Source organism: Larus michahellis, chromosome 2 (assembly GCF_964199755.1).
Source record: "Larus michahellis chromosome 2, bLarMic1.1, whole genome shotgun sequence".
NCBI classification, from domain to species: Eukaryota; Metazoa; Chordata; class Aves; order Charadriiformes; family Laridae; genus Larus; species Larus michahellis.
Window position 1 is genome coordinate 38,632,798 of NC_133897.1, and position 25,375 is coordinate 38,658,172.

Sequence of the window (25,375 nt, forward strand, 5' to 3'; positions counted from 1 at the left end):
GAACGGTTGTTTATAAACCGGGGAGAGATGAGAGGCAAACAAGATGAGAAGGGGGGGGGAATCAAATAGCCAACCACTTGAATCCAGAATAACTGTGTCCTGCCAGGTGATGACAGAGTTGCTTCAGACTTTCTCTTTGAAGGTGCATAGCTTGCTGCACTGGCCAGTGAAGGAGTGAATTTATTAGCTGCTGAGAGAGTAGGGATACCTCATTTAGAAGAGATAAGCTGGCAATCAGAGGGAAAAGCTGTGAGAGAGAGCTTTTCTGTCCCAAAAAAGTAACTCCTTATCAAGTCCATCTTTGTCAGAGCTTTGAGGAAGCACAACTGCTGAGCTAAGAAGGAAAGGATAGCAGAGAAGAGAAATTTTCTTCAATTCTAGAGCAAAGTACATCCCTACATACACCCCCATGGCCCTGTCTACATCCCCGTGTACATCATCTACTTATCTGAGTAATTTGTTTAGGTCTGTGGCGCGTTACGTGAGAAGAATTATACATTCACTCATTTGTTAGATGAGTTGTACCATTAGATTTTTTTTTTTTTGCATTACGTTAACTGCCCAAAGCAACCACATAGTTAAAGCTAAAATATGTATATATATTTTTTTTCCTATTGTCTGTTCATAGACATAAGTAGAGTTATTGCCTCTAACAAGGCATAAGAAGGTAGACCCTTATTGCATCCTGGGGACTCGCAATGCCATTGACAGGAAAGAGTTAAAGGGAGCGGGACTGTTCCCTGTTTGTAAGCAAGTCAGCTCTTGGACTCTGTTTCTGGCTCTGCCACTGAGGGCTTCTGTGATATTGGGGCAATCTCAGACTTTTAGTTCACTGATCTGTAAAGTGGGTCTCCCACCACCATTAGTGACGTTGGGCTCACCTTTAAAGCAGCGTGAGGTGCGGCAGCACGAACCCACGCAAAGAGGCCAGGCAACTTCCACAGTTGGGTCCGATGTTTACAAAATGCTTCAGGATTCCTGGAAAGCGCGAAGACTTGTTGTTCGCTCACAGCAGATTGTGTCACCGATTCCCAGGCCAGTTGCCTCATAGACCTGAATTAACCAACCAAATGCTCAGAATATAAAATATTCTAAGTAGCGTGAAATTGTGCCTGCTGTTGGGGAAAGCTGATAAACTTTCCAGCAGAGCCAGACTCCGCGACTGCTGGCAGGTTCCCTTCTGCCTGCTCCTGTCTGAAGACCACCACCACCTTCCTCACCTACATTAGGTCTTCACTAGACGGGTCTTTGTTTTTCTTTGTTGTCTGCCTGATGTTTGAGTGAGCAATAAGATTACACATGAGTTATTGAAAACCCAGGCTGCTGCTGTACTAAATAAAATCAGCACAGGCCCAGATTTATATAGGACAGCTTTGCGTTTAAGTTTAATAGTTTAATTTCACATAATGCTGCCTCACATACCAGATTTTCTGCAACGTGACAGTAAACACTTGTTTCTCTTCTTTTTTTCTGCTGTTGGCAATGCAATACCTGTAAACTTACGGTTTCTTCTTTGGTGTGGTTGTTTATATTTATGATGGCAAGGAGTAAAACATATTGAAACAGTCGTGGTTACAATATTTATAGATTCTGAATGCATATTAAATTAGAAGCAAAGGAGAAGCGGAATTACATTTGTTTTGTAACACTGTACAGTTCAGGCCAGAACCATTCCTGCCAACGCATCTGCAAATGTTTTAGCTCGTAGCTGAGAATCAGAGGAACATTGCTAAACATGGGAGGATGGTATAGTACAGCCCGAGTGTCACCCATTGAACGAAGAACCCCACAGAGAATCTGGCTAGAGTAATTAATGAATCCATTTGGAAAAGTCAGTGCCCTTCAATTAGCCTGAATGTAGCGAAGCAGATGGGATCCTATCCTCCAGGGAGAAAATTGAGAAAGATCCTAAGAAATACTGCATTGGACTGATTTATCTGGGTAATTATAAGCCTCATTTGCACAAAACTGTTCAATATGGCTGCAGTGAGAAAATTAAGAATTTATAAAATGTTGATATGTGGCCTAAACTATCAGTGGTAGTGGAATCATCTGTCAAGCAGGATCTTGGTTCAGAATATTAAACTAATCATCAGCCAGGAGAGGCTGAAAGGCAAACTTGGCCGTAGAGCTGGGGGGCGGAGGGGATGCATTTCCAGTGAACCTTTTGTTAAAGGCTCCTGTGAGCTGATGTGCAGTGGAAATAGTCACTGCCATCCTAATTTGATATGGTGTCCTGCCGCGAAACATCCTGCAAGATTTCAGAAAGTGAAAGAATGCCTCTAAAGAAACAAAAAAATATATTTTTTTAAATGTGAATTTTCTTTAAACGTCTGGTAGTGGAGGAACAAAACGAGAAGAGTAACGATAGCAGCATTTGAGAGAATGTGCATTCTAGCCTTATCCCAAGGAGACCCCTCTATCCTTGTCAGCAGTCTTATTTTTACGTCAAAGCATTGCAGGACTTAATTGTATGAGTGGGAAGCCACCCAGTGTCTTTTAAGGGCTAGACTGGAAGCCAGTACATCTATATTGTAACTGTGTTTAAGTGTGATAGAAAAGGAAGCCGGACAGTTTACAGAAGCAGCAAGAGAAAAATAAACACTGTTTATGACAGCACTGAAATATCATAGAAATTATTGTCTGCAGGTTCTACGGCTGAGGGGTTGTTTTGGCTATCGGGAAATTGCACTCCAGCATCATGGACCTTCCACATTTTTTTGTGTTTTTAGACACACCTCAGCTCAGATAGCTCGACCAGCATTTTGATCAACACTTTCTGAATTTGGAGCTTCAACATTCAGAAGTCTTGGACTTTTTAAACAGACAGGAAAGAAAGCTGGTAGTCCTAGATAGGCAGAGCAAAGAAGTGGCCTCACCACTCTTCCAGCCCTCTGAAATGCTTTCCTAGTTCAGGGTATTTCTCTGCCATTCCAAGGCCAGCCTTTTTTTCTCCCTTTCTTTCTTTCCTCCCTCACAAACGCCCCCTTTTCAAAGCTGACAAGTGGTGGGTACCTGGGCAGCACCCTCCTTGCCCTCTCCTACCCCCTCCAGCAGCTCGGTGCTGTATTGATGTGTTGTTTTGAACACTATCCCCATTGAACTCGAAATTCAAAGTGTATTCATCTGTTTTAATGAATTAAAAAAAAAAAAATCCGTTCTGGGCAGAATGTCAGACATAACAAATGCTTTTAGGGCACTGAACTGGTGGCAGCAAAGCCGTGCGGCTCCGGTTGTAAGCCTGCCTTGCACATTCACTGGTGTGCATAATGTATGCTGTTAAAATTTGTATTCTATTTTTTTTCTTTTCTTACCTCAGAAGGCCTGAGATAATGCGGTGATGAGCGCACTGGCTGGAGCAGCCAGGGTGGGATGTTCCCACTCCCGGTTGTCCTCCCAGCCCGATAGCAGGCGGTCTGAGACTGGCACAGTTTGGCCTGTGACTGCACCTCCTCGCCCTCCGCTGATAAATAAGCAGGCTAATTGAATTAATAAACAGATAGCTCTTTTCCCTGCCAGCTGGAGCACCATCAAAATGTGTGATAAATTATCTGTCAATGCTTTAACCGCAGGGAAAAATGAAAAAACTAGCTGCCTCAACCTTTCCTCTCCAACTCTTCTCCCCCCTTTCCCTTTCCCCTGTCCACCCAAGCTCCCGATTTGTTTTGCCTCCACCCTCCTCGCCCCTTGTCTTTTCTCCTTTGGCAGATCTCCAAAGAGAAGTAGCCGTGAGAGAGTAACTCATTTAGCCAGGCCGCTAATGGGTTATTAAGGCTGTAGGCGGCTGGTGGGATGCTGTCGTTCCCTGGGAAAGAGGGACACAGGCTGCGGGAGCGCAGGGCACGTGTTTGGGGTGAGACTGCCCGAGCCTCAGCTGCCAGCGCACAGCGATCTCTTAATTGCCCTTAAATTGTGAACTTCTGTGGCTGAGAGAGAAGCCGCACACGAGGGGCAATGAGGGGTGCGACCAAACAGGAGGAGACAAGGTATCAGGAAGCTCACACCGACTTGCTGGTGTGCCAGCCGAGAGGGGGAACTTCATCATAACCCTTCATCCTGATTGTCACAGAGATGGGTAGTGCGTGAGGCTTTTTAGTTTCAAAAGAGAGAGAAACGATGGGAAAGAAGGACTCAGCAACTTCCATAATACAGCCAGGATGTCCCTGCCATCACCTCCCAAAATGCTCTTCCCTTTTGGAAATAACATATGTCTTACACTGAGTCCCTCAACAGCCCTAAGTAACAGGAAAGGAGAAAGATTTTGCTGCTTCACATTCTAGGTAGGAGCCGAATAGCTGAAGTCTCTATGGCATTACCTTGATTTCCAACATACCTGTATTAAGTGCTTGTGTGACTTTACTGGCCTGGTTTCCCTCACTGCATCTCCTCTATAAGCTTCCCAGTGAGCAAGCTGGAAAAGCTTCCCAGTCCCTCTCTTTCTAAAGCAGCAAGAAATGGGAGGTGCTGTAGAGTCGCTGAGGAGTCTGAGATGGGAATGAGATCACAGCGTTATGATCTTGTTCAGAACATGACATTTTTTTCTGGTGCATATGTCAAATGAATCAGACAATGGTAGTGTCAGGAAGATGGATAATGCTGTCGGCAAGGCTGGGAGAGGAGACAGGAAGATGTGTTAAGCACCAAAACCAGACGGTATTTATGCCTTTCTCCCACACTCAGTAGAAGTACACAAGAAATATTAAAAAAAAAATGAAGGTAGGGCAATAGCAGGAGCAACTGGATCCCTGATGTGCTTTTCAGAAGACTCGCCCGTGCTGTGAAGGATGGTGAGCACGGCCGGATAACTGGTGTGCAGGAGTTGCCTGTTCCTGTGATCCTGGCAGCTGCCGCTGGTACGTGGGGAAGGTGTCTGGGTCTAGCGTCACCCTGTCCCCATGGGGGATGCTCACCCACCACGCGACCCGTTCTGCCTCTCTCAGGGTGCTATGGGGACCCTCTGCCTGCCTGTCCCCAGGCAGGGCACCTCTGCCAGGAATTCGCCCTGAAGTGGTTATTTCTGCCCTTTTTCCCTTGGGCAGGAGGGACAGGGAAGAGTCCACAATGAAGCAAGGCAGGATGCGCTGTACCTGTCGCTCGGTGCTGGAGAGGATATCCTGCTCCTGGGACAGCTGCTGCAACTGTGGGTCTAGCCGGGCCCCTGACCCGTGCAAATTTGTTCTGTATCCTGTGGTATGTGCTATAGGAAAGCCAAATCCAGCTGTCCAGAAACGGCAGGATGAGTCAATGGCTTACCAAGCAGGCAGCATCCTTCCCTTCCCTGGGGAAGGCTGTTTTTTTGGTTTGCTCTGACATGTTGCTCTGAAAAGCAGTATTGCCAAAGAGTAAGCATACTATGGAGAAGAGAGTGAGCAGCTGATACTGCATTTTAGTAAGCCATTGCTTGTCAGCCAAGCCATGGGAAATGTGTGAGGATGAATTCCTACCTCCTTCAAAGACAAAGTAAAACCTGTGAGTGCATATCACAGTCATGCTTTCTTTTTTCCACTGAAAAAAACACATTTGGGGGCCTGATTCTTCTTATGTCTTGTTTTGCGCTGTAGTTGTCCTAAATCATATTAAAAATCCTCGTGGCACTGATAGAGTAGCTAGCTGGTATCTGGTAGAGGGTTGAGCTGTTGCTGTTCCTGGAGCCTCAAGTGGCTTTGAAATTCAATGCGTCTGACCCAAGATGCTGCCGTTTAAAAGCAGCTGATATACGCGGGGTGGTGAAAAACAAGGCAGGAACTTGAGCTGTGTGCAAACGGAGGGGATGGCGTTGGAGGTGAAGAACAAAGGGGAGACGGTGGAGGGCAGCAGCCTGAGGGATGTAGTCAGGGGGAGAATATACGGAAAGGTGGGAAGGCGTAAGAGACCGTGCATGAGGGTGTAAAAGGACAGCACATATCAACTCTGAGATGTTGAATGCTGAATATTCGTGATTTCCATGCAGGTAACTCTCAGCATAGATTATATTTTATTTATAACAAGGAAAATTGACGCAAAACTCCTTACGGATTTTATCCATGTACTACATGTCATAAGTGAGTGCATGCGTTCAAAAAGCCCGTAGTCACTATGTTTTCATAGGAAGATAATTGAAAGCTGTCTGCTGAATTAAAATGTTATTTTAATTTTTTGGGTCAAATTCTGGAATTCAGCTTTAAAAAATGTGAAATAACCCATAAGAACATTCTCATTCTGTATGTCCCTGTACGGTACTTTAAATTCTAGTCATTTATTCAGAAAAAAAGTAATCCATGAATGCTTTAAAAATGTTTCAGGAATCACTCAACTTTAGAAACGAAGGAGAAAAATAACTTCACCTGAAACTACATGATAGTAAGACACCTAATTACTTGCATTGAATTCTCCAGTTGGGCCAATAGGCTAATGAACATCAATACTCTTTCACAAAGAGCCCTGGGATCCCTAATGGCTTTAAGTGGTCAGGGCTTCGGTTTTAGTTTCAGGGTCTGCTTGGTGTAATCTTGAAACAAAATCTACAGATCAGATCGTATCCTCTACGCAGCCCGTGTGTGCACGTGCGTGCGTGCATGTTGTGTGTGTGCGCGCGCGTGCGTGTGTACGCCCTTGAGCACTGCATGCACATCTGGGATGAAATCAAAGCACTTTTAAGTGCACATGTAGCCCATTTCTAGCTTGCTAGTAGCCCTTTAAATGTGCTGGGTTTAATCCAGGAAAAAGGAGTATTCAAAAATCACACCAGTGAAGGAAAAAAAAAACACACACCCAAGTTTTATATACTTGGATGGCATTTTTCTTTGAATATGAATGACTTAATCATAGTCAGCCTTAGTGAGAGGTGGGTGATGAAAGTTCAGAAATCTTCTGACAGAGAGAGACTTTGAACCTGCCTTTCTCATGTCCTTGGTGTGTATATTATGCTCATGAGAGGGAAAAGGAAAGCAAGAAACTTGCATCCTCGGCAAGAAACTGAAGTCACTTTGTAAGGAGTCTCCAGGCTTCAGAGCAGTATTCTACAGAGAGAGATTTTTGTGGTGCTAATCCTGTCTGATCTTTGAGTATAGATTAAAATACCCAAACCCACAGTGTTCTTCCCACTGTTAGAGAGTGCTCTGATCTGAGGATTTGCTCCGTATCTGGCTCATGTAGGAAGTTCCCCAAACTTCCTCTGAAATCAATTCCCACTTTTCTCATGTCATGCATTCATAACTGTTCATTGTGGGCTCAGGCAAAAAATGTGTATAGCAGTGCAAGCGCTGAACAAGCTCTTGCCACTTGCATTGTACTAGAAGATGGGAATGTGATTTTAGAAAGCTAGTTACAGCCTTTACTTATGGGAGTGAGGAAGACCCCAGCTCCAGCCCCTTTGCCAGAGGCTTTGCCAAAGTGTTTCATGTCCACTGTGAAGAAAGAGTCTGTGGTCTCTTGGCTCAGGAATGAGCTGTAATACAGGCGTTAGAGAATAGATCTGGACGGTGGGCAGTACAGACTCAGGTCCCCAAGTTTTCCCACTGCCTTGCAGGGGGCTATTAACACTGAGTGATTTTATTGCCACCTCCTTTTTCTGAGTTTTCCACGGGTGACAACCTAGCATGCATGGGAATATCCCATAGATTAATCTGGCAGAGCAACTAAGCTAAAGCTGTCCATTTGGGGAATTAGGATGGTTATTAGGTATGTGCCTGCCTACTGATAGCAGGCACAGGTAATTAATCCCCGAAGTGTCAAGCATTTTGCTGTCAGAAACTTGCCTCTCCAGGGGTAGGTAGCAGCTAAGTAGCAGCTTTCCTTTCGGACTCTGGCACACAGAGGGGAAATCAGGCAGAAGCTGGTTGTATTTCTTGGATCCTTCCATTGGTATTGTATGTTGAAATTATATGACACCATTTGCCAGTAATAAATCACTTTGCTGTCTGTTGTGTGATTACATAATTAAATATCCCTTGTCATGGATACACATGGAGGGATTGACTTAGACTTGGTGGGAATTAGGGGTTTGATTTTTTGAACTTTACATTTCCTGACTCCTGTGCAAATCAAATCCAGTTGTTTAACATTGCATTGAGGAATGATTCATGCAAGAAATACTGTATAGTGAGAAGGACAAACCATACTTTCAGTGCATTTTCTGTCTTGATTATAATTTACTTGTGCATTAAAAATGCCTGTAGAATAGGAACGGAGAATTTAGTGGGTTTGTATTTCTAATCCTTAAAAAGGCGGTGCATTGCACAAGGATAATGATGCTTATCTCCTTCGCAAGGTGCTTTGAGATGAACAGAAGGCAATTGCAGGGTGGAGATGAGATGTAAACTCACCGGTGTTTTCTGCTGTCCCTGGAGCCGTGGCCGTTCTCAATGAAATGCTGTCACCAGAAGATGGCAGTTCTGGCAGAGTACCCTTGGGCCACCCTGGCTGCGACCTGCATTGTATTACTTAAAAACTGGCAGTCGTCCGGAGAGGTGTCACTTGGACTGATGTCACCGGCAAGCGTGGCTGCTCGGAGCTCCTCCGTGCCCCGAGTTCAGGGATACCGAAGCTGCTCTTGCAGCTGACCCGTCCTTGAGCAGCATGGTGTCTATTAGTTTTATTGCTTCTTTGATTGTTTGCAGTTGATTCTCACTGCTTTTTTGCTGAAGTTTAATTCAGTTTGCGTTTGGAAGGACAAGGGAGCAAATTTGTTGTTTTTATTAGAGGCTAAGCTGCACTGAAGGCTGGATGACAATCCATTGTTCGTGTTGTTACAAAATCCGACTAAGTAGGGAAGAAAGCACAAAGGAAGGGAAAAGTATAATTCAGATTTGCCAAACAGCCTGAGAATAATTAGAAGATTAGCAGTTTGGCGCTGTTTACTGGCGAGCTGTGAATTAAATGCATCCCCCTTTTCTCTTTACATTAGTGTAACGTGTCACTTCGGTTCTGGATTTCATGTCCTTCACACACCTCTCGCTCCTCCTGCAGTGAATATGCAGGACTGTATTTTAGTGCACAAGGAATGTAAGAGCAAGCGTTTCATGTGGCATCAGAGACTTCCTAATCACCAGTCTCCGAAATGTGCTCAGACGTATCTGCAGTTCACTTACTGGGTGGAAATGAATCGCCCCAATTTGCTTTTAGAATGTGAATGGAACATTTGCGGAGTGGTTTCTGTTATTTACACTGTGAAATGCTCGTAAGCAGCCAACTATAAAAGACCTGAGTGACATTTATGCTTAAGTTCTCTCATCACAGTCATAGCTTGAGGAAAGGATAAAACTCAGTGTGATGCTCTGAAATACTCCATGTATTCGTCTTGGGTGTGATGCTTAGAAGAGCACGAGTGAAAAAGAAAACTTGACCATCACAGATGAGAAAACAATATTAGTGCCTCTGAAGTCAGTGGTATGCTTGCCATGAAGTTTGGCTAATCAAAATTTTTACCCTGAGGTTTCTACCTGGTTGCAGATGTGTGGGGATGCTTCATGTCTGTATTTTTTCTGCTTTCCCATCCCTCTTTAGTCTCTTCTTTTCCCTGTGGGGGACTTATTACACCCCTGTATAACAGTGACTCGAATCAAAGTCACTAGTGCAAGAAAATATCTTTGAGATCATATTCCATCTGCCTACAGGGGTCTGATATAAGTTCCTGATAAGAATATACCAGACGTTAAGCTGATAACTACAGCTGGTCTTGTCTCTTCTCTAATTTAGTGGGATTTGGGCATGCAGACCAGAAGGGGAAGAGAGTTTTTTTCTGAGTGCAGCAATGCATACTTATTCAGAACAATTCAATCCTATTCAAAACCACCACTCCATGTCTGTCCCAACCTAAAATTCAGCTGGACAATATAATAGCTTATTGTTTGATGCAAGCACAGATCTCTCAGGTAATAACATCTGTAAAATCTGAGATTTTTTGTCATTTCTCCACTGAGGAATAAATGGAAGAAAGTTGTAGTTTAATGTCATATACAGATTATGGCATATAATATAATATTTATAGCCTAAATGTAACATGCTACAAATATTATGCATGTTTATATACATGTGAAAACCCCAACATTATTTGAGTTTTTAGTTGTGGGAAAAGCAACTTCCAAATTTACAGTTTTATTTATCGTTTTTTCCTTCTAGCAAACTGAAAAAAATGCTCTCTGTTTTTCACTAGCAATTTTGGAGAAAGAAAGGTGGGGCAAAACCCAAGGCAACCTTGAAATACATGCATGATAGAGAAAAATTAGAAAGCAGCAAGATCCTGAACTGCAGAAGTGTTAGGGAAGCTGACATTATTTTTCATTGGTGATCACAAACACTTGTGGCCCATTTTTGGCAGGCTTAGGGTTTGCCCAAAGACGTTCAGCAAATAAATTATGATCTATGTTGATAAAAGGAAGCATCAAGCAATTCACTGCACCATGATGTCAGGCTTGAGATGGAGGGAGCACTGTGAAAACTGCCTGTTTCCAAAAAAAACCCCACCCAATATTCTGGGTACAATGGTAACTTCTTTGAGGTGTTAACATCATATGACATTCAGTGGGGTGGCTTCAGAGTAAATGTGCCAGTCAGGGGCATTACCACAAGCAATAATACAGGCAACACAACGCTTATACCTATGGAGCACTAATATCCACTGTTTCTCCTAAGCATCAAAGACGAGAGATTAATGTGCTTCTGGCTTCCTGTAGGATCGAAAGGGAATTTTCTCTATTCACTTGATCCGAGGCAAAGCAGGATGTTCTCTGTGAAAGATTTCTTATGTTGTCTGTGTTACTGACAGCCGTTAATGGAAATGCTATGACTGAGTGGAAATCAGCTGTAACTGATCTTGGTCACTACGTTACTTTGATGAAATAAGAAAAAGAATCAGTAAGGGCCAAAAGGCAGGTAAGATGAGCACCTGCATTTCCTCTTGGCTTGAGGTTGGTGGGGATTTTTTTTTTATAATTGCACTATAAAAGGGAGACAAGAGGGATTGTACCCTAAAAAACACTCCCACTGAGGTTAGTAGAAATTTCGAGTTTGGGTGAGAGCAGATCTGAGTAGCGAGCCCTCTGTTTCAGCCCTGATAAGTGAACTGCCAGGTACCCGCAGGCTCTGGTGAAGACAGTCGCACAGTTCCTGAAAAACCAAATGGCTGCAGGATCAGGTCCCGGGTTATCGTTTCATTCTAGAGGGGATTTGCTAATGCAATCAGCCTGATAAGCTCAATTTTGATGCCATCGCGTTTTGCTTGACGCTAAACCAAACCAGCTGTTTGCAATTAGCAGACATAAAAAGAACAATAACAAAAATGCAGCCTGCCCTTCCCGCTCCACGCATCCTCAATGCAAAGAGTTCACCGAGTTCTGGTGATTTTCCCTCCCTGTGCTCTAACTGAAACATCCAACAAAATTGATCTCGCTGAATGCCACACGGGAAAAAAAAAATAATAGTTTATCATTCCCCGAATGTTTGTGACGGGCAGCAGTGACTGGTTAGTGGAAGATAAAGGTTGCTGCGGGTGCAGGCAGTGCTCTCGCTGCTGCCGAGCTGATCTAAGCACCGAGTTAAAGGGAGGCGAGGGCCGGGCCATGGCTGACGCTGCGCTGGGACAGGATGAGGTAGAGAGCTGGTTTCTTACCAGGACTGGGATCCAGGGCAGCTGGCCCACCCTCCCATTGGGAACAGGGAACAAGGAGCTTGTAAAATACACAGACCAAATGGAAATGACCCCTATTGACTGAAACCAGCTGCATGTCAGACCTCTCACTGTCTCTCTTGATTTGCTATCTCAAATAAATGGATGTGGTAGAAGGGGCTATGGAAAGAAAACAAAATAATTTATTCTCCTTGAAGTCGTGCCACACTAATAAGCCACAGTTTTTACAGCTGAAAAAAAAAATGTTTATTCGCAGATTAAGTTTTTCCCTCTTTTTTTTTTTTAGCTTTGAAAGCCTGCAGTTTAGAATAAGACATGCTGTAGTTTAGCTTCAGAAGTCTTTGACAAACATAGCATTGCTAGATTTTGTTAGGTATTCATCACATAAAACTGCTGGCTAATGAGAGCTTGGGTTTTTTGCATTTTGATTCAGAAGACAAAGATACGACTGCTTTTGTTGGTGCTTTGGCTTAGATCTGCGTGGTGGCTCAGTCCCATGAAAAAGGTCGTAGTGAGTTTTGAAGAAGAATGATGTGCAGAATGAATTGACTTATTCACGTGTTGTTTTCCATATTTTCCTTGTTATACTCCTGGGTAGCAACAGTTATTCTGAGCATTGTAAAGAGCTGCTTGCAGTAACCAGGGTAGTACTTGAATTTGGAAATGTTAAGGACAACAGCTGCTCAAATCCTCCATTTTATACCCAGAATGGGTTACTGCTATTGATGATACCTTGAGCTCCGTTCTGACTTTAGAGGTAGGGAAGGAGGTATTTAACCTCACTGCCGTAGTTGCCTCAATCTCTTTTTGAGAAGATCGTCAGCTTGTGACACATGCCACAGTGCAGTCATGGTTTGATAGGCCTTCTTAAGGAAACTGCTTAAAAGTCATCAGTCTAGTTTTCCTTCATGCAAACTGAGGCACTGATGTGTTTTGCAAATGTATTTTTTCTTTGTTTTAAAAGTCTTGTTCAGCCAACTGATCGTTAGTGAAATAAGCTACCAAATTTGGATTAATGGATCTATTAGAGTGTCTTCATGGAATGACCTTCATGAAGTCTGATAAAACATGTGGGATAAAAACATTTGAGGGTGATACTTTGAATTGACCTTATTTTTTTTTCTGTAATAGTTTTCTTTTTTTTTTTTTCTCTCCTTAACAATTTGTTTCTTCCTCACTCCCAGGTGCACAAACACAATAATAGGGCAGCGGCTTTGAACGTAGGAGTCTTTACCTGTGGCCTTGCAGTGGAGTTGCACAGACAGATATTTCAATATAAAGTAGATTGACATTGCTGTTCATGGATTCCAAGTGCCCTGGCAGTCACTCTCTTTGCTTCAAAGACAAAACCAAAATGCAGTTTGGTCTGGTCATTGCTCTTCCACTGGCAGATTTTGGCCACACTGGCTTGTAGGATCTTCTGACCGTCATTTGTGACCCACAGATATTGCACACCTCTGTACCTTGTACCACTGCTGTTTCTTGCTGGCTGTCCTATAGGTGGCATCTCTTACTAATGAGCTATCTGCTATTCACTCTATCCTCTGGCTGGGTAATGAATTTTGAGCTAGTTGATGGGTTATTCAGATCATGCTAGTCTGGCATCAAGTGATACTGTGTTCCTCCTTCCTTCCATTTTTATCTTACCATTTTCTGCTGACTTGCATTAGTGAGAGTAAACCAAACTTGTGCTGAGTTCTTCAAAAATGTAAAGAGGTAAGGCTACCTGTAAAGAATGTTCTACATAGAGCAAGATGTAGAACCGTGGATGCAAAGGAGGTTTCCATGGATTTGGAAGGAGCCCTTCTCCTAGCTGACATCTGTCAGGCTTACTCTTCTAGGGCGCTGGTGATTTCAGTATTCCAAGGGTAGGATGACACCAGCAAGGTGTCTGTATGCCATTACAGCTCACAGCTTTGTTGTGCTGAAAGGGAACCTTCTTTTCTCTGTATTTCAGCTATAGCTTTAGTACACAAGGGCTCTAAGTTGCAGTCCAAAATGTGGCAGCCCTTCTCATTGCCCTTTGGTGGTGTTCAGGTAAAAATGAACGAATCACACTGATGTTAAGAAGGGTTTTGCCCTGGTCAGGACTCCAGGGCCCAATCCAGTGACAGTAGAAAACATGAGGAGTACAAAACAGAGAGAGGGATTAGCATGTGATAACAACACAACAGACATTTGAACTTGCCAGCAAAGACAGAGGATCAGGTTGAGGCCACCCTCATCATCTTCCTGTCTTTCTGATCAAAGACCAGGTTGGGTGCTCGTACAACTGTAGAATATATTCGAGCCTGACTTTGAAAAACACGTCAATCAAATATATTTATCAATGAGTCTTTTACGTCGTATCTGTAGTAAAAACAATAGGGGAACTTTGTTTCGCTTTCATTTCAATTAGACTTTCCTTGTTAAAAGTTGAAAGAATACAAGCTTGGTGAAGCTAATGCTACTGAGCTGGCCAAAGAGAAAAGGATGAGAGCCAGTTATTTTTCCTCAGCAGCACAGTAGGAAATGCATAACTGTTAAATTTCAGTTCAGATGTTTGTATCTTTACATATTTACAGTGGAAAACTAGATTAGAGCCCAAGAATATGTTCTCAAACTGAAATAAGATGCCTTTTATCAAGGGAACAGCAAGAAAAAACCTAAATAAATCTCAAAACACAGGACAAGGCGCCATTTCTACAACAGCAGAAATCTTATTCTGATTGCTTAGACCATCGTGTATGAATGTTGAATTTTCTGCCTTGTTCTGTTCCAGAGACTGAAGGCAGCGCTGACTCATCACCCTGCCGCCATGTCGAATGGGAATATGAACACCATGGGCCACATGATGGAAATGATGAGCTCGCGGCAGGACCAGACGCCACACCATCATATGCACTCACACCCTCATCAGCACCAGACACTGCCACCTCATCACTCATACCCACATCAGCACCAGCATCCGGCGCACCATCCTCATCCTCAGCCTCATCACCAGCAGAATCATCCCCACCACCACTCCCACTCGCACCTTCACGCGCACCCAGCACATCACCAGACCTCGCCTCACCCCCCGCTGCACTCAGGCGGACAAGCACAGGTAGACCTTCGTGCCATGCTGCATCGCTCAGTGTTGTTGTTATGCCGAGTCAAAGCTTGATCCCTGTATTGTTTCTTCTTGCACACGTGTCTTGTTAGATACAGGGCCCTCAGGCTATTCATAAAGGTCTACTACTGGTGGTGGGGAAGCACAAACTTTATTCAGAAAATGGAGTGAAGCAAGAACTTGTTTTGATGCTTAATTTGATAGACATTCGTAATATCTTACTTTATAAGGAGCTCCAAGGTTTTTGAGTGCTCTGAGCTCTGCAAATTGCCACATATCCTTTTATGGATGAGGTTTATTATGGAGACTAGCATATTATATGTGTTGCTTAATGTGCTTGAAGCTGAACTTCTCAGGTCAAGATTTAAAGAGCTGTATGTGTTCTACTGACAGAAATAGATAGCACAATCTGTAGTGAAGTAAAATGGCACTTCACGTGTATACTCAAAGCAAGAAGTGAGTGTGTGTAAATGAAGAACCTCACCGAATTCAATGAGCTATTTATTTCCTGTCAAGACTGGAGATAGTAGAGGTGGTTTTAAGGTAAGATACGCTGGTTTGGAGGAAAAGAAAAAAGCGGAGAATGACAGAAAGCCCAGATTAGCTGAGAGTGTGGGCAATAGTTGGTAGATGCTATGTCAGGAGAAAAAAAAAATGGTGAATTCAGTCCAAGGAGAGAGACGTACATCAGGAAGGCAATTTTCAATCGGATTCAGGTGATGAGAACTCAGTGAAGGTCTCCATTGAACAAGATGGAGGTCTCCATTTTTGGGCCGGATATATTGGCTTCAGCAATTTGTATAATTCGACATCTGAATGTTTCTTGAACTAATGAACTAGTGAGCATGGACTTTAGCAGAGCCATTTTTAAGAGGAATTCTATTAATGTCTTAAGATGATAGGCTTCTGCATCAGGATCACACAAGAAAAATAAAGCTCTGGGGGCAGTGACTGTAACATGTCAGGTCAGTGGAGCAAATTTAAGGAGGACAAGTGGGCAGTGCATAGAATGAGGACAAAGAGGAGTGCCAGCCATAAGAAGTTCAATCTGTGAAGTATTGTGTTGCTTGCAAATACCTTTCAGACAAGCTCTTAGAAAACATTAAAGAAAATGAGAGGATTTGGCTGACATCCCAGTGTCCCACAACATTAACTATTTACTAACATCTAGCTTTATTATTGCAGAGGCTGCAAGCACATGGGATTTCCCTAAAGCATTTGCTAATGAAAAATGAATTGTTAGCTTTAGAGTAACAGTCTAAATAAGAGAGCAGCAGACTCCCCTGTGAGAAGATGTCCAGAGCTTTCCTAAGTTTACTTCAGTTTGTATTTTGTGAATTCAATTATTTTCCCATCTGTTAATGAGTTATTTTCCTTGGAGTTGTTTAAAAACTCCAATAAAAAGACATTATCTCATAACAGAGAAAACCAAAAGTAACCTGATGGCTGTCTTGGAGGTCCATGAGAGATTAAGAATGAAGTTGTGCTTAGCAGACTGAGGACTCCATGGATGAGATGGAGGAAGTCAATTAACCTCTCGCAGGCTTTTAAAACAAGGGAAGTACTACTGACACCTCACCAAGGGGCTGGGAGAATAAACATGTTAATGCAGGTGGAGGAGTCAGATACCATGGTACCACTCCTGCAAAACATCCATAGTACCACTTTTAACAGGTTTGGAGAAAACAGCTACAAGAGAAAACAAACATCCCAGGTTTAAGGATAAGACAGTGTGGATAAGCCAAAGAGCCAGTGTGCTACAGACACCTCTTCCTCTTAAATTACGTGCTCTGAAGCTGGTTTTGAGTCATTCCCCTTAGGACAGCCTCGACACCGTGTGCTTTGTATTATTCCCTGTTAGCTAGGCATCTCAAAAGATTTGCAGGCAGGCAAGAAGACATATGGGCACCAGGGTGGGTAGGTGGGCTGACTGGCAGCCACAAAGCTATGTCAGATTCATTCCAGTCTTGAGCTGGGGCCGCAGTCAGATGAGTTTTGCTGTGTACAGCACATCACTGGAGGCAACGGGCCCCATCAGGGATCAAGGAGGTCTTCACCTTATCCGTAGGTGTAAGCGTCACCAAGAGGATGGGAATGAGGGCAATGGCTGACAAGGCTGAGCAGGACTTCTAGGGTCAGTGGCTTCCCTGGGCAGCAGAGCTCTTGCTGCTCCTCTGCTCCCGTGGTGCGAGGACAACAGTGATTTCTGAACAGATGCATTAGTGGGGAAAAAAGAAGGGTTTGCAGAGTAATAACGGCATGGTTATTACTTTCTAAGTTCATCCATAGTCCCCATGGTAATGGCCTCTCTGAGAGTCAGATTGCTCCAGCAGACGTTAATTTTATGGTGCGTTTTACTAATTATTAACCTCCTTATTCTTTTGAGCCAGATTCTTCCCTTCCAAGCCACCTGCTAAATGACAGCATGGTCCACGCCGCTGTGAGTCTTGTGCTCTCATGCTGAGACTGTTGTTATTTTACACCACACCCTTTTGTAAAGTCAGAATTCATTTCATGCTTTTCAGCTACCACTTTGATATACAGGAGCCCAACGAATTATGCTTTCATAGAATGAATGAAGGAATGGGTATTAGTTTTGTAGGAAGTTGCAAATAACAGAGACAAGTATTGGATCAAGGATAAAAGTAGAAATCACCTTCGGATAGGTATCTTTCTGAGAAAGAGAGATATTTTATCAAGTTGTAGCTATGTTGCCTCAACTACTACAAAAATGACAATATTATTCTTGTGTTGGTCCCATGAAGGTTTCTTCTTATCAAACTTGCCAGATTAATAGCTTAAGCAGAGTAGCGGTTTCGATGTTGTTGCGTTCTGTTAGCTGTCCTACATTTATATTCATTATGGATACGTGATTAGTGTCCTCTTAAAAAAATACTAACCTCAATTTTAAGATATGTTCATTTTCTTTCTTACGTACTTAGGCAGGGCAGCGAAATCCTGCTAGAGACTGATGCTTAGACAGTTACTAAGATATAACCTAATAGATTTCAGGGTTAAGAGCTAACTACTAAGAGTCAGTTAATTATCCCACGTGACATTATTAGTGATGTAATGGCAACCTTTACAATTAATATCTGCCAGAGACGGAGAGAAGATTTTGTTGTTCTGAAAATGCTCTCTGACTGCCCAAAGACTGACTGGTACATTCGGGAAAGAAATGACTTGCTAGGTATTAAGGAGAAAAAGACCATATGAGGGGAAAGAGGAAAAAAAAATGGGATAAGGAAAGTGTTTGCTGTCTGGTAACATAAATATCAGATCTCTGAAGTCCGGAAAGGTGTTGTATGTGAGAAAATGAAAGGCCTTTGATGAGATGTTGACATTAAAAGGGATCTCTGAGGCCTCTGCACTCAGACATCTTGCTAAAGAGGCGGCGTGCCCGGCCCCGGTGGACGGGGAGCAGCTGGCATCCCTTGGCAGCCGTCTCCTGGCCAGCGCTCCTGTGTGGCTGCCGTAGCCCGGGGACTCCAAACCCCGGTGTAGACAGAGGGTTGGACATTTTACCAGCTAACATAAGGACTTAATATGAGCTGAAACTTTAAAAATGAGTCAGAAAGTGTGGGGCGGCTTATTTATTTTTAGGAGGTTATTTTTTTAAAAACATTTTTCTGCCACTGTGAGAGAGATTCCCTGACTATGCAACATAAAGCTGGGAAGAAATTTGGCTTTATGCAAAAAGCGTTATCAGATGCACAGAATAATTGCACGTAAAATTGCCACTTTAATTGACACGAGTCAGCTGGGGGAGGGAGCAAACTCTTCTTCGCAGTTTGTGGCGAGATTCTAGACAGAAAAGCGACCTCGCAAGACGATAGTATCATTTTAATTGAGACAGACAGAGGTGTTAGGCAAACATGTGTTAATTGCCGCAATTGAAATTCAGGGCTCAGTCTGACAAAGCGCTGAGTACGTCCACTCCCTGGAGTCAAAAGGAAGCACCTTGGAGGTTTGGGCCTTTGCCAGAGCAAGAGGGTTAATTTTGAGTCAACAATTCAGGTTTCCAGAGTGTTCCAGACTGTGCCGAAGCGGCGGCAGCAATGTGAGCAGCGGCTCCTGCAGCAACTCCAGCAATGGGACCCATGGGTCGGATCGGCCTCCTGAGCCCTGAGCCCAATCCAGAGCCCTGTGGCCTGGGCACCACAGGGAAGCAGGAAAGCAATCCAAAAGCTGGCTATTCGCAGGCAACTGCACGTTAAGTCTGATGCTGGTTCCTGACAGGGATGTGAGCATGTGTTTCATCCGCCCAGGAGTCGGAGCACAGACTGCATGGGGCTGCCCCCACCGTGTGCCTTTTCTGTAATGGCATGGGCCAGTTGCTCTCAGAAGCAGGATCAATACTGTCCCGCACTTGAAAAAGCATAAATATGTATTTTTCCATAGTTTCATAGCAGCAGGGCTGGATGTGGTGCACCTCTGCTGTCAAAGGCAGGCTGCCGAATACAGGAGTGTAGAGACCACGGGGGTCGAATGGAAATGCTTGAGAAGGGGAATATCCCTTCTCCACATCCCTTCTCCACACAGTGCAGGGATGCTAAAATGCAAGTTTGAGTTTAGGTACCTAAATCCTTTCCCTTGGTCCCAACTGAGGGGCCTTGTGTGATCCCAGCCCTCAGCTTTCTGGCTCCACGCAGGCGTGAAGAGCCTCCTGTCTCCGGAGGTGGATGGGGGAGCCTGTGAAATAGAAATGTCCTAAAATTTTGGAGGCAATTGGGGGAAAAAAAAAAAAAGAGAGACAGAAATAAGGCCGCTACAGTCTTCTGCTTTGATTAAAACAGTTGCTGAGAGAAACTTGACATTTCAGGTTTGAAATAGGTGGTGGCAGAGAAAGTACCTAAGTGAAATGTTTTTAATAACTGTAAGGGGAAAAATATTTTCCCTACTAATATTCAGAGGATCGTTTCAAAAAAAATCTCCCCTTTGACCACGGCAAGGGTTTGCCAGCAGCTAATTTCAGTGGCATCTGGCGCAGCCTTTTCGACTTGTGCCTGTTGCACACCTCGCCGGGGAGCGGGGCGAGGGTGTGAGATTTCCCTTCCCCTTCCAGCATCCCCCTCCATAACTTTCCCCCCCGTCACCACCCCCTGCCAAACCTCTTCTTGCCCGCCAGGTTTCGCCGGCAGCCCAGCAGATGCAGCCCACGCAGACGATACAGCCGCCGCAGCCGACCGGAGGTCGCCGGAGGAGGGTGGTGGACGAAGACCCGGATGAGAGGAGGCGGAAATTTCTGGAAAGGAACCGAGCCGCCGCCACGCGCTGCAGACAGAAGAGGAAGGTCTGGGTGATGTCACTGGAAAAGAAAGCAGAAGAGCTCACCCAGACAAACATGCAGCTTCAGGTGCGAGCCACTGTCTGCGCCCCTGAGGACACAGAGGGGCTCTTTGTGCTTGGAGGGGATGGCGGGGATGGAGAGCCCTCGCCGCCTTCGGGGCTGCCCCCGCACAGCCGGCGCCTAGCGGGAGCGCGGGCATAATCAAAGTCAATTAATCAAGATGTGTGTGCTTCAATTAAAGAAATAATTGCATTTTAGTGGGATAAGCCAGGAAAAAGCTGTCTTGGGATCTAGAAGCCTTTGCTAGACGGAGATGTATTTATTTTCTTTCCTTGTCACCACTTTTTGCGGGGATTTTTTTTTGGAAGTGCCATTAACTCAGCTATAAAAGACTTCTTCAGAGCATGTAGCTAACCCCTCATTGAAAGCCAGTGAGATAGGAGTGTAAATAGATCAGTCTACCAGTAAGGAAAAGAATGAAGTGGATGGATGAAAATACCCTGAATATGATAAATAAAAACCCTTGTTATGGTGGTGCCCCTCTTTATGGTGGGCACAGTACTTCTGCCCCATCTGGAGGTGTGCCTGTGCACTGCCAAGGGTGGAAAGACGACTGCGTAATGGCACTCCCCGGAAAGACAGAGGTGTGAGCAGCACCCGGGCACCGGCTGTAGTGGAGCCGTAGCTGACATGCTGTAGGTGACAGCAGCCCTGGCTGCCGTTTGCCCCCAGGGGTCTGGCCCCCCATCCTGATGCAGAGAGCCAGAGCATTTCCCGAGCAGATAGCATTACACTGACAAAAGTATCTCTCGTGCTGTGGAGGGTTAGTTCACTTGTCACTTTATGTCATCAAATCTGGAAGCCAAATTGCCTTCAGAAGAGGTTATAAAATAATGTCACAGACAAATGTTAACGTAAACCCAGCACACGAGCACCAAGTGGCATTTGTGCTCAGTCCTTCCAAAGCTGTGGAGTGGTTTCTACGTTTTTGGGTTTAAACTTTGCGGAAGAGCCTGATTTAAATTTTGTGGCAAACCGAATCCTCTCTCTCTTTTCTAGAACGAGGTTTCCATGCTGAAAAATGAGGTAGCACAGCTGAAACAGTTATTGTTAACACATAAAGACTGTCCGATAACAGCTATGCAGAAAGAATCACAAGGATATCTAAGTAAGTAGCTGGTATGTTTGCCCTGTCTCCACACTCCTCACAGGAAAGCCAAGTTTCTAATTCTTCCCTCCAGAACCCCTTCTTGGTCATACATTCACTTGAACCTGTCTTCTCAAACATCAACCGAGCCATCCAATCTCCTGCCCTTATTTATCCAGCCCTGCTCAAAGCCAAAAAAGCCCTGGTTTGCATCCCACACAGCAGAGCTAGCCTTCCCCACCCCTCCCTTCCGCAAGGAGATGCACACGGATGGACGCTCGCTCCCCTCTGGAGGATCCCGCTTGACCTCACAGCTCCAAACCTCCAAGAGTCCTCCTGGGCGCAGCACTGCCAGCACCTTAAAATAACTCTCAAAAGGAAAGTTAAAAAGGAAAACATTACAGTCCCCTCCAGCGAAAATGGTGCTGTGCTCTGACAGTGGTGCAGACCAGGCGTGGCGCAGGTTTTCAAGGTTTGTCAACTCTTTTTTTAACTCTTATCTTTCATTTTTTTTTTTTCAAAAACTCTCATCAAATGGAGATGTAGAATTGATTCTGTCTAGTCGATGCATTTTACAAGTGTGGCAATTTAGGGACAAACTCTTTGCTTGGCTCTAGAACAGCTCAGAAGAGCCTCGGGGTTAATATTTACTAGATTGCGGCATTCTCTTAAAATAGAGCCCATTTCTGTCTCCTCTGCATCACTATGCATCTGGCTCTTTAACAGTACTCAAAGAAAAAAATACGTAATTGCATTACATGCCTATCAACTGTTGCTTGAATTAGATTTTCTGTGCTGCACTGCACCGCACTCTAATTTTGATTCCTGCTGGAGCAAATAAAGCATTTAAGCATCCCAACTGATTTTATAGACCTTAAGATATCAGACATTTTTTTATTCCGACATTGGTTGCATAATCATTAAGGTCTTGGACTTTTTTCAAGGTCCCAGCTCCTGAAGTCAGGTTGATATCAGAGAAGCTGGCTTAAAAAAACAAAACAAAACAAAACAAAAAATAATGCAAAAGATCAGCAGATGGAAAGTGGTGGATAACTGTGTATTTTGAAATCCCGGGACTTGTGCATGCCTCAGGTTGTTAGTATTGCTGCCGTGGTAGTACATCCCTTTTCCAGGAGTGTCACCCAGCCTGGGCTCGTCACTCGGATGGATAATTGAATGTCTGTTGTCTCTGTGCCCTCACCCCCTTCCCAGGTCCCGAGAGCAGTCCTCCCGCGAGCCCGGTCCCAGCTTGCTCCCAGCAGCAAGTCATCCAGCACAACACCATCACGACCTCCTCCTCTGTCAGCGACGTCGTGGGAAGCTCCACTCTCACCCAGCTCGCCAGCCACAGAACAGACATCAACCCCATCCTTTAAAAGTGGTTGATTAGAAACTGCTAGGGAAGCGTGGTAGCGTATCAAAGCGTCCTCTGTGCTAAGGACATTTGCAACCGTTAACTCAAGCCTGGAAGATTCCTCAGTTCTTGAAAGACTCTGGCTTTCATTTTTATAGTTATTAAAATGTCTTTTATACTTAGTTACGTAAAAGGGAGTTATGCAATTAATATGCTATCAGCTTGAGAAATGCTTTGGTGCTTTCTCCAGTTTTTTTTTTTTGGTACCAGTTACTTGTTTATAAACCTAACTGTTTCTGTACATAGTCATGTTTCCTTCTCACCAATCTAGCCTGAAGCCTCAGAAATACAGAGTTGTGTTAAACTGCAGCTTGTTAGCCAACGTGAGGCATGAAAAGTATTAAACAGAGTCATACGTAGGTAACTAGGACTAATTAGGCTATAAATATAGAGAGAGGGCATCTGCTGACAGCATAATAAAAAATGAGTTAGCGCTGTGCTATCAGCAGACCCCGTCTTGCATTCAGAGCCTCTTTCAAAGCGGTTACATAGGATGTGGCTATCAGGACAAAATCAAGCCCAAATGGCGTGCTCTTTTGTCTAGCCTTCCCCCTTCTCCTCTCTCCCCTTCCCTGCCCTTTTTCTCCTCCAGTTTTTCTTACACCTTCCTTTTCCCCTTCCCAAACCCGGTTCTTCCCCAGCTTTTTTTTTTTCCAGCTTTTTTTTTTTTTTCATTCCAAGGCTTTCTCGCTTCCCTCTCTTTTTCTCAAAGAACGGTGATGAACAAGCGAAAACTTCAAGCCCACCTAAAAACTGTCGGCGCAGCCGCTGCTTTCACTAGCTCTTCACCCACAGCTGGGCTGTGCCAAGCGTTTGGCTTTTAAAAAATAGAAATGCTCCTGATTTAGTGTTTTTAATAAACAGCGAAAGGCGACAGCAGCGCAGCCCCAGGTGAAGCGGGAGTGAGAGCCAGCTGTGTTGATGCTAGCAGCCCTGTAAGCTTCTGTGGCGCGGCAGGGGCGTAGCGAGCAACACCTGAGAATCACAGCAATTCTTTTGCACTGCCAGTCGTTAACATAGAAAAAACCTTGTAGTGTGTAATAATTCAGGAAAGTTCTGTTCCCTAACCCGGTTGTGTTATTCTAAGCAACGAAAGCTAACAGCCTCAGGTTTCACGGGCTATAAATGAGAAATAAATCAGCGTAACGGTTCTGACCAGTTGGAAAAATGCCATTTTTAATTCCCAGGGAAAGACCTGCTCTCTGCAGGCGTTCCTTTAAGCATCCATGGACCGGTCCCGAGCCGGCAGACAGCAGTGTAGCTTCACTGGCTTCAACAGCACTTAACGCCTGTTTATCGCGGGTAAGGGACTGTCTCATTAGGACGCTAAATAATTTTTAGGAGGCATGCAGCCGCTAAAAAGTGCTGCAAGAATGGCAAACCCCACTGCACTCCGGATAAAATTCAGCCTGCAAAGAGGCTCTGGAAAAGAGCCTTATGCCACAATTAAGGTTTTTGTTTGGACTCTGGGCATGGCCCTCAGCACAACTGATTTGCATCCCGGAGTGGTACCAGTGATTGATGGGAAAATCAGGCGGAGATGATGCCAGTTAATTACGCTGCCTTTGCCGTATACTGGGACCTGATTTTGCTCTCAAATCTGTCAGCGGCAAAACCTCCCGCTGCTTACCCGGGGAGGGGGCTCCAAGCTGATGATACATGTTCAAACATTTTGAGCTGCATCTTTAATAGCAAAAGCTAATTCACATTGTTCCCAGCAAATCCACTAGCCCTGAACAGACTTTGTTCTGAAGCGAAGTTCTCCTCCTCAAAGGTTGTGTCTTTGGTTTTTGGAAGAGTTGGGAAGTTTAAAAGGGTGGCTCTTCGCCGTGCAGGAGGGAGAGCTGGAACAACCGGAGCGTGAGGCACTGTAAGGAGCAGGGCCCGCCTGGAAGGGAAAGCAAAACTCTGAGGATCGTTCATTTCCGAATTACTTCTTATCTTGGTGAATAACCTTTTATCAGTATTCTTTAACAGCTCGCTTTCTGTTTATGCAAATACATTCAAAAGAAGAAGACTTTTAATGTACAGTGTAAATCTTGACTTGATTATATAGTCTAAGAACCAAAAAAACCTACGAAAAATACAAATGTAAAGGATTTTCTATTATATTTTAGACAAACATATACTTTTAAAGTGTTTTAAATACTGAATCTATAATTTTTTTTAACCTCCAGTTGTAATAGATAAATGGTTTTGCTTCACCACGGCTCCCAAGGGAACTTTTTTCAAATATGCAGTCGAGCAAAATGTTCCAGCTGAGTATCCACTATGTAAAAAAGCCCAAATAAGCATTTCCCCTGTGTCTGAATTTCATCGTTCACCATGAAAAAGAAAATGACATCGCAGGGTTAATTTAAAAAACTTTCCCTCTACACGGGTAGCACTTAAATACATTAAAAAATAAAAATCAAAGTTTTTGGTAATGTTAGAATACCCGGTTGAGCTACACTGCACTAGAATTACGGTTTAGCTTCATTTTATTCAGTCTCCTCAATTAAAATATTTAGCTGTTAAACTGAAAGCCTCTACATTAAAAAGAAAAAAAAAAAAAGCAAAAAAATACAAAAACCTTGCCTAAGTTTTGTTAAAATTCAGCAACTTGACAGTTTGACTGATGTGTATTATATATAGCTCAATTATTTCTTTTTTTAATGCTAACTAGGCAAGCCAACCACACATGTTGGCCTAAATGTGTAATTACAATGAAATGTCTCCTCTCTATACTATTGGCCTTTAGGTATAATCCTTGCTAGTGATGTGGAAATAAGTAAAGGATGAAAAGCTATTTGCTATTGCTTCTTGTAACTCTGTCGCAGGTTCACAGG

General features: G+C 44.0%; 1 protein-coding gene across 5 annotated transcripts in view; it reads left to right on the forward strand.

The window, feature by feature from the left end:
- The window catches only part of CREB5 (cAMP responsive element binding protein 5), a 256,757-nt gene extending 231,675 nt beyond the window's left edge, over positions 1-25,082 (forward strand). For all 5 annotated transcript variants that reach the window (XM_074574925.1, XM_074574926.1, XM_074574923.1 and 2 more), the window contains 4 exons: positions 14,367-14,690; positions 19,825-20,052; positions 21,046-21,154; positions 22,346-25,082. In XM_074574925.1, coding sequence (XP_074431026.1) covers positions 14,367-14,690; positions 19,825-20,052; positions 21,046-21,154; positions 22,346-22,509 — 825 coding nt within the window. In that variant the 3' untranslated portion in view covers positions 22,510-25,082. The remainder of the gene's footprint in view (positions 1-14,366; positions 14,691-19,824; positions 20,053-21,045; positions 21,155-22,345) is intronic.
- The last annotated feature ends 293 nt before the right edge of the window (positions 25,083-25,375 follow it).